This window comes from Pristiophorus japonicus, chromosome 15 (genome assembly GCF_044704955.1).
Source record: "Pristiophorus japonicus isolate sPriJap1 chromosome 15, sPriJap1.hap1, whole genome shotgun sequence".
Classification (NCBI taxonomy): Eukaryota; Metazoa; Chordata; class Chondrichthyes; family Pristiophoridae; genus Pristiophorus; species Pristiophorus japonicus.
In genome coordinates, this window is record NC_091991.1 from 160273712 (window position 1) to 160283723 (window position 10012).

General features: G+C 43.8%; 1 protein-coding gene across 3 annotated transcripts in view; it reads left to right on the forward strand.

Annotated features, from left to right (window-relative positions):
- pemt (phosphatidylethanolamine N-methyltransferase) overlaps positions 1-9734 on the forward strand; it is a 137587-nt gene extending 127853 nt beyond the window's left edge. For all 3 annotated transcript variants that reach the window (XM_070901208.1, XM_070901209.1, XM_070901210.1), the window contains 2 exons: positions 4961-5035; positions 8005-9734. In XM_070901208.1, coding sequence (XP_070757309.1) covers positions 4961-5035; positions 8005-8059 — 130 coding nt within the window. In that variant the 3' untranslated portion in view covers positions 8060-9734. The remainder of the gene's footprint in view (positions 1-4960; positions 5036-8004) is intronic.
- Positions 9735-10012: the final 278 nt, after the last annotated feature.

Here is a 10012-nt window from a genome sequence, read left to right on the forward strand (position 1 = left end):
GACCAGGCAGTTTCAGCAAGGAACAGTTGCTTGGACAATTGGCATGTCTTCCAATGCTCAACTTAACCTGAACTCTAATTTTAAACAGTGAGCTGAGTAATTAAAAGAAAGAAAGATTTGTATTTATATAGCGCTTTTCATGCCCTCGGGATGTTCTAAAGCGCTTTGCAGCCAATGAAGTACTTTTGAAGAGTAGTCACTGTTGTAATGTAGGAAATATGGCAGCCAATTTGTACACAGCAAGCTCCCACAATCAGCAATGTAGTAATGATCAGATAATCTGTTTTAGTGATGTTGCCGGCTTTCTGGAGTTTGGACTTCTCTCTGACTCTGTGCAAGTCTTACATAGAAACAGAGAAAATAGGTTCAGGAGTAGAACATTCGGCCCTTTGAGCCTGCACCACCATTCAATAAGATCATGGCTGATCATTCCCTCAGTACCCCTTTCCTGCTTTCTCTCCATACCCCTTGATCCCTTAGCCGTAAGGGCCATATCTAACTCCCTCTTGAATATATCCAATGAACTGGCATCAACAACTCTTTGCGGCAGGGAATTCCACAGGTTAGCAACTCTGAGTAAAGAAGTTTCTCCTCATCTCAGTCCTAAATGGCCTACCCCTTATCCTAAGACTGTGTCCCCTGGTTCTGGACTTCCCCAACATCGGGAACATTCTACCCGCATCTAACCTGTCCCATCCCGTCAGAATCTTATATGATTCTATGAGATCCCCTCTCATCCTTCTAAACTCCAATGTATAAAGGCCCAGTTGATCCAGTCTCTCCTCATATGTCAGTCCAGCCATCCCGAGAATCAGTCTGGTAAACCTTTGCTGCACTCCCTCAATAGCAAGAATGTCCTTCCTCAGATTAGGAGACTAAAACTGAATACAATATTCCAGGTGAGGCCTCACCAAGGCTCTGTACAACTGCAGTAAGACCTCCCTGCTCCTATATTCAAATCCCCTAGCTATGAAGGCCAACATACCATTTGCCGCCTTCACCGCCTGCTGTACCTGTATGCCAACATTCAATGACTGATGAACCATGACACCCAGGTCTCGTTGCACCTCCCCTTTTCCTAATCTGCCACCATTCAGAAGATAATCTGTCTTCGCATTTTTGCCCCAAAAGTGGATAACCTCACATTTATCCACATTATACTGCATCTGGCATGCATTTGCCCACTCACCTAACCTGTCCAAGTCATCCTGCAGTCTCTTAGTGTCCGCCTCACAACTCACACCGCCACCCAGTTTAGTGTCATCTGCAAATTTGGAGATATTACACTCAATTCCTTCATCTAAATCATTGATGTATATTGTAAAGAGCTGGGGTCCCAGCACTGAGCCCTGCAGCACTCCACTAGTCACTGCCTGCCATTCTGAAAAGGACCCGTTTATCCCGACTCTCTGCTTCCTGTCTACCATCCAGTTCTCTATCCACGTCAGTATATTACCCCCAATACCATGTGCTTTGATTTTGCACACCAATCTCTTGTGTGGGACCTTGTCAAAAGCCTTTTGAAAGTCCAAATACACTACATCCACTGGTTCTCCCTTGTCCACTCTACTAGTTACATCCTCAAAAAATTCCAGAAGATTTGTCAAGCATGATTTCTCCTTCATAGGCAGACCAATTGAACAAATACTTTGGTTCTGTCTTCACGAAGGAAGACACAAATAACCTTCCGGAAGTACGAGGGGACCGAGGGACTAGTGAGTAGGAGGAGTTGGAGGCGGGAAATTGTGTTAGGGAAATTGATGGGATTGAAGGCCGATAAATCTCCGGGGCCTGATAGTCGACATCCCAGAGTACTTAAGGAAGTATCCTGTCACTGCTATTTCAACCTTAATAATTGATTCCAACATTTTCCCCACTACTGATGTCAGGCTAACCGGTCTATAATTACCTGCTTTCTCTCTCCCTCCCTTTTTAAAAAGTGGTGTTACATTAGCTACCCTCGAGTCCATAGGAACTGATCCGGAGTCGATAGACTGTTGGAAAATGATCACCAATGCATCCACTATTTCTAGGGCCACTTCCTTAAGTACTCTGGGATGTCGACTATCAGGCCCCGGAGATTTATCGGCCTTCAATCCCATCAATTTCCCTAACACAATTTCCCGCCTACAACTCCTCCTACTCACTAGTCCCTCGGTCCCCTCGTACTTCCGGAAGGTTATTTGTGTCTTCCTTCGTGAAGACAGAACCAAAGTATTTGTTCAATTGGTCTGCCATTTCTTTGTTCCCCATCATAAATTCGCCTGAATCCGACTGCAGGGGGACCTACCTTTGTCTTCACTAATCTTTTTCTCTTCACATATCTATAGAAGCTTTTGCAGTCAGTTTTTATGTTCCCGGGAACCACCTTCTCGTACTCTATTTTCCCCCTCTTAACTAAACCCTTTGTCCTCCTCTGCTGAATTCTAAATTTCTCTCAGTCCACAGGTTTGCTGTTTTTTCTGGCCAATTTATATGCTTCTTCCTTGGATTTAACACAATCCTTAAATTCCCTTGTTAGCCACGGTTGAGCCACCTTCCCTGTTTTATTTTTACTCTAGACAGGGATGTACAATTATTGAAGTTCATCCATGTGATCTTTAAATGTTTGCCATTGCCTATCCACCGTCAACCCTTTAAGTATCATTTGCCAGTTTATTCTAGCCAATTCACGCCTCAAACCATTCAAGTTCCCTTTCCTTAAGTTCAGGACCCTAGTTTCTGAATTAACTGTGTCACTCTCCATCTTAGTAAAGAATTCTACCAGGTTATGGTCACTCTTCCCCAAGGGGCCTCGCACAATAAGATTGCTAATTTGACCTTTCTCATTACACATCACCCAGTCTAGGATGGCCAGCTCCCTAGTTGGTTCCTCGACATATTGGTCTAGAAAACCATCCCTAATACACTCCAGGAAATTCTTCTCCACTGCATTGCTACCAGTTTGGTTAGCCCAATCAATATGTAGATTAAAGTCACCCATGATAACTGCTGTACCTTTATTGCATGCATCCCTAATTTGTTGTTTGATGCTGTCCCCAACCTCACTACTACTGTTTGGTGATCTGTACTCAACTCCCACTAGCGTTTTCTGCCCCTTGGTATTCCGTAGTTCCACCCATACCGATTCCACATCATCCAAGCTAATGTCCTTCCTTACTATTGCATTAATTTCCTCTTTACCAGTAATGCCACCCCGCCCCTTTTTCCTTTGTCTATCCTTCCTAAATGTTGAATACCCATGGATGTTGAGTTCCCAGCCTTGGGCACCCTGGAGCCATGTCTCCATGATTCTATCTACTCTCTTTTCTATGTTTCTCATACAATTCCTAATTGTCTCACTTTATATGTGCATCTTTCTGTCTTGCATTATGACCACTACTCTGGCGCTCTCTTGGATGCTTTTCTGTCTTTAAGTATGATCCTCTCCCTCACTCACAAAAACACACACTCCCTCAGACACACCCTCTCCCTCACACAACCTGAATCTCTCTCTCACTCTCTCTTTATATTGGATACATATCTATCCAAATTATCCTTTGAAAATGTTGCAGTTTCTCCTTCAACACCCCTCGTGACAAAGCATTGCATGTTGCATAAAGATATTTCTCCCAGTTTAATATGATAACATGTAATTCGCCAATAAAAAAGATTAACTGAGATGAATTCCAGTGACTATATGCTTTAAATGTAGGCAAAGGCTCAATGGTCTCCTATGCTGATTTGTGTTCTTTACATTTCTGCCAGTATGTCTGCTAATTTCTGATTGCAAATATTTTGGTCATATAATTTATAGTGCCAGTATTATATCCGTTATATAAATAGAAAGCTCAGTGGACCCATTGAGTACATTTATCCCACAAGTAAATTTGGCATCCTAAACTATTTACAACTGGCCCACTTGTGAGTCACTCATTGACGCCTTCTCACTGGCTAAATACTGAATCTAGTGAGTCCCTGACAACTTTGTTCACGTATCCTTTATTTCATGAGAATTTGTTTGACAAATGGAGCCCTAATATTGCTAATAAACCAAATAGTTTATAACTGCTTTGTTCTAGAAACTAGCAACATTGCATCAATTCCTCGGTTCCGCCGGGCATCTTACCAGGCGAGGACTATTGATTAAGTTATGTATTCCTTTTGAAGTCAAGTTCAGTTGTTTTATAATTTATAGTTTCAAAAGGCATAAAAATATGAGTTTGAACTCCAGACGTTTAATATATTTTTATTTCAAGATAAATAAATGAAGTAAGTGGAATAGAGCATAAATTGTTCTAATCCCAGTGGAATTAATTAAATCTCGACACCGCTGCACTTTTATACTCGGGGCTGCTTTGAGTTATGAACTTTTTTTTTTACAGCTGTTGGGCAGTGTTTGCTAGTTTCATAGTTTGGGGTGTATAGTTATTCAATTAGTTTGGACCACCTAGAATGTCTGAGAGGGAGAATCAAAATCACGTGGTTTGGGGAAAGAAGAAAGTGAGATCATAGCTAGGTGAAGTAAAATTGTGCTTGTAAAGTGAGATTTTGACTTTGTATTTGGGAATGTAACGTGATGATCAAAGCTGAAGTAGACAGAATGGAGCATCAAAAGTACAAAGCCTAATGGGATGAATAAATCTGGACAATTTGCAAGTTTCTTGCACCTAAATTCTGAAAGAAAAGAAGTTGATCATAGTGCAAGTGGACAAATAGTTTGAGAAAGTAACTTGAATTAGTTCCTGAATAATATTTCTCTGACAACATCTAATGATATCCTATAATTTGCTAAAGTGAAAAAAGTGACACTGCATCACAAACATATCTATTTGATGATGAATGGATAAACTGCTGTTTTAGAAAACTGTTTTCATCAAGTGCCTAGTTTCAGAGATCTGTTGGTATGATGCTGTGAGTAATCTGGCAATAATGTCTCCCTTGTTTTATATTTTTCCCCTCCACTGATCTAAATCACCAGGAACGCTAGTCCCACAGGGCTGATCCTTACTGCTTGGGTGGCAGCAGTATACAAGGTTGCAATTCTGTTTGAAAGGTAGGTAATGTATTGTCTGCTATGGATCAATTTCCATAGTTGGGCCTCCCAAAAGAGGGACTTCTGGAACTTCTTTATTATATGTTTTGCTGTTTTTTTTAAGTGTACAGTTGAATAAAGTGTAAGTGCCAAATGTGCTAATTAACTGATATAAAAGGCATGTTTTGAACAGGCGCAAAATGTTAAGTAGCTACACCTATCTGTGGCTTCATGCTCAAGTTTATGTCTCTGACTGTGTGCCTGAAGATTATTTTATACCTTAGTTCTATACTAATGTTAATGCGGTTCAACTGTGTGCCGGTTTCCTTCCCGAGGTGATTTGTGCACTTAATTACGAACCTGATCTGTCTGCTTTTCAGCAAAAGCCAAAGTGGGGAGATCTCCACTTTAAATACATATTCCACCGCAGGCATTTTTATATTCTCGTAGCTAAAAAAGCAGCCCCTGCCTTCCTTTTGCTACACTCTCTCTCGTTTGCTTTAGCCGTTGTCCACTGCTCCTAATCAAGTGCCAATGGAGTCTGGGGACCCACCATTCCCGTAACTAAAAGAGGAGGGTTTACTTTTAGGTGGAGGCCTGTCATTGATTCTCGGCCAGCCTGGTCCTTTGCATTACATTACAGAGTGCTGCTGCCAGGAGTACCAGGCACATGTGGTTAGGGTTGCCAACTCTGGTTGGACGTATCCTGAAGGTGTCACGGTGTGACCTCCCGCCACTAACCGCCCCGTCCAGTCAAACAGCCTTTTCTCGTATCTCCAATATTTTTATAGCTAACGTTCAAAGAAAAAAAAAACACACAATTCTTTTAATGCCCCTATGATTATTTGTTCTCCTGGGCTGCTCGCTGCAGTGTCCAGGAAATTAATCTTTATTCCCGGTGCCTCCAAGTCAATCCTGGAGGGTTGGCAACCCTACCTGTGGTGGATTAATTGCTTTTAGTGTGAAAGTGCCTTCACATGGGTTGTCGGGCTGAAGGAGATTAGAGATTTGAAAACAAAGACGATAATTTTGAAATCGAGGTGTTGCTTAACCCGGAGTCGATGTAGGTCAGCGAGCACAGGGGTTATGGGCGAGCGGGGCTTGTTAGAACACGGGCAACCAAGTTTTGGATCACCTCAAATTTTCTGGCTGGAAAGGGATTGATATTACAAATATGAAATTCAAAAAGATATTCTGGGTTAAGAGTTAAACATCTAATTATATAAAACCAACTCGGTCTATTATTGATACAGTGGATTGAGAGATACCATGGGGTCAAGTTTCGGCCTGAGTTGCTCCTATTTTTTTGGAGCAACTAGTTTAGAATGGAGCATCTTAGAAATTGCAATTCTCGGCATTTAGTTTGCTCCAGTTCTAGTGAGTTAGAACAGTTTCATTTTAGAACAGATTTTTTTTTTCAAAAGGGGGTGTGTCCAACCACTTACGCCTGTTTTGCAAGTTTAGGCAGCGAAAACTTACTCCAAAATAGCTTCGAATGGAGTAAGTGTAGATTTTTGTACGCTCAAAAAAAACCTTGCCTACACTTAGAAATCAGGCGTAAGGAACGAGAGATGGTGGGGGGGTGGGGTGGGAAGTTTACAAACATGAAACACATCACTTTTACAAATAAAGAGCCATCATCAATAATAAATGATAAATCAATAAATCAACCAATAAATCAATCCTAAAAGATTAAAAAATTAAAAATAAAAAAAATAATTAAAAAATCAATACATAAAAAATTAAGTTTCTACTTACCGACTGCAGCACCGGGAGCCCTCCAAAAGTATCCTGGGACGGCCCCCCCAGTGTATGTTTCTCTCTCTCTCTCTCTCTCTCTCTCTCTCTGTGTCTCTCTCTGTCTGTTAGTGTCTCTGTGTGGAGGAGGGAGGGAGGGAGGGGAGGAGGGGGAGGAGAGCGGGGAGAGGGAGAGGAGGGGGTGGAGGGGGAAGGGGAGATAGGGGTGGAGGGGGAAGGGGGAGAGAGGGGTGGAGGGGGAAGGGGGAGAGGCGTGTGGAGGGGGAAGGGCAGAGGGGGGTGGAAGGGGAGAGGGGGAGATGGAGGGAGGGGAGAGGGAGCGAGGGGAGGGAGGTGGGGAAGAGGCGGGAGGAGAGGGGGGGGAGGAGAGGGAGGGGGAGGGGCGGAGAAGAGAGGGTGGGAGGGGGAGGAGGAGAGGAGGGAGAGGGGGGGAGGAGGGAGGAGAGGGAGGGGGAGGGGTGGAGAAGAGATAGGGGGAGGGGGAGGGGGAGGGGGAGGGAGAGGAGGAATGGGGGGGGAGAGGAGAGGGAGGGAGGAGGCTGAACGGGCCTGGCCGACGAGAGGAAACCGGGCTGAAGACTTCGGGCTGGGTCCGCCCCCAGCAAGACGTGGGCGGGAGCGGACTGGACTGGACCTGAAGGGGAGCGGGAGCGAGGGGTGGGGTGCGGGAGAGAGCGGGAGCGGGAGCTGGAACAGGAGCTGAAGAGGAGGGAGATCCAGTCTGATCTTCGCCGCCCCAGTGGGCCCATTCGGCCAGGGCTAGGGGCGGTGTGCTTCGGGCCCCTCCCACACAGCCTCAGGCGCCTGGAGCTACTGCACACGCGCGCGCACTCTAGCGCGCATCTTCAGAGGTCCTGGAACTGTTTTCAGTGCCGGGACCTGGCTCCGCCCCCCCACAGCTTGTGCTGTGCTGCACCAAGGGCCTGGAAAGTTCCAGTAGCGGGGAGAATACCGAGGTAAGTTTTAGGCGCGGTTTTGAGCGTGGAAATTAGGCGTGGCTCGCAGGGCTGCGCCGTTCTAGGTGCGCCCCAAAACTTGACCCCTGTATTGGTGATGCCTCCCTTTATCTTGGTCCTTTTTTATATGTACTAAAATCTAGAGAGTGTTAACAGCATGATATTAGAGCCACATAAACAGTATTTTCAATTACAGACACACTTTATTCTAACAGCCGGAGATGCGTCACTCCATTTAATCATCCTTTGATACTTGTGTCTTTCTTGTACTGTCAGGCCATTCACTGAGGAAGTGTATCGTCAAAAAGAAAAGGCCATGAAGGACAACTGAATGACTGAGACATTTTTGACGTGGATGCTATCTTATGTGGCCATTGGACAGCTCCAGCTCGCTTTGCTTCAGTTTAGGATTACACTGTAATAAACGGGTTCTAATATTAATTGGTTACGATGTGGTGCTCTACTAATTATGGTCCATTTATATATCGTTAATTAAAGTTCTGTAGCCAGTATTGAAGGGTGATACTTAGTGCTTTCCATCTGATAATGAGACAATTTATTTTGACAAAGTAATGATGGACTCACTCATACTGCTAATGGACAAGCACCAAGTTGTTCGGTGTGGCATAGTTGCAGATGCAAATATAAAGATGAAACTGCCCTGGCATCAGTCTGTTTAGAACAGGTTATTAAACCAAAAATATCAAATCATGTCATTCCTGTTCACTAAACTAATAATCTCAAAGGAGGTCATTCAATTTTGCTTTGTCAGTGATAAATTTGCACAAACATTTCTTGCTGCTATACCAATGATCTTATATTAATTCTTCCTGAATGTAGTGTTGCCTTCACACCTGATAACATAATGTTAACATTGTAAGTCTGATTTTTTTTTAAAGTTTCTCTTTGACAGCTAGAAAAATTGGAATCCATCATAGAAATTGGACTTGACATTTCCATTAATCTTTCGCTCAGTCTTGCAGAGGGGCAGTGAGGATTGTATTGTGAATCCTTCTAGGGCTCAGTAAAAAAAGAAATAGAGAGAAGATTAATTTCCACTGAATTCTCTGATTTTTACATTAGAATGCGGTGCCAATAGAAAATATAATGCAGCTAGCATTTCTGATCTTTTATTTGTAAACTCTTGCATGCTATCTGATATTGTGCAAATCTGCTAGCTTAAAGTATTGTAGCATTGCAAAAAAAAATGTATTCTGGCAGTAAGAGCATATTGTGAACAATAACTTCTCAAATTTATACCAAATTGTATTCTAGTTTCATGGATGAGAGATATGTATTTTTCTACACAATAGAATCCGTTCCAGTTACCTTTGACTAAACCTTAAAAAAGCATTTTGTAGCCTTATACCAAGAAAAGTTCCAAGTTCAATTCCTGGCCTGTACTGGTTTAGTTGATCTCTACCGGGTTGGGAATAGGAAAGTTATACTTGGCCCGAGTGTGTGTCTAAGCAAGGGAGGGCAAAATCACCCAGGGTTCCTGCTCCTGATTACTATCGGTGACCCTCTGATGGAACAGTGCAATATTGGGTGAGGGCGGGGATTTGATGGCATTCGTAGTCAAATAGTCTACTGAACCAGAGTGTTTTGGCTTACACGTGAAGAATAGCCACTTGCACAATGTACTGTGCCTCAAGATTATTAAGCATCTTCACAGAAAAGAGGGGAGAAAATTTTAAGACAAGGCAAAAACAAAATTGGAAGATTTCTGCTACCTATGGTGAAATTGTAAAAAGGCTCTTTGTATACATGCTTGCAATCTTGAAAAACAGAAATCTTCTCTTTTTTATTTTTAAACCAAAGATTAAAATAATATTGGGGTTAATTTTAACTCTCCACCTGGCAGAAACTGAGCAGGGAGTGCAGTAAATTGGAGGGGGCTATTTACCCACTTTCTTCACACCCTGATCTGACTGACTGCTGAAGCAGGTGAGGTCCTTCTTTAAATGTGCAGATTTAGCTCCAATTACATTTTCGCCCGGGGGAGGAGGGGGGTGGGCGGGCGGGGCGGGGGCACTACCGGCTCCCGCGAAATTGCACGGGAGTTGGCAGAGGCGCTAACATGGTAGCGCCGCACACCACTAGTAGCGCCCTGGGCTGCCACGCAACCTGCGATGACATCATCGGCGTGCGCGGCGACCCCATAGCGCCCCGTGGTGACCCCTTTCCGCCCCACAGCGGAAATTGGCCTGCACCCCGCGAGGCTGCTGCGAGTGGTGTCAGTGCCAGCCTCATGGGCCACGAACCAGGTCAACCTCTGCTCCCA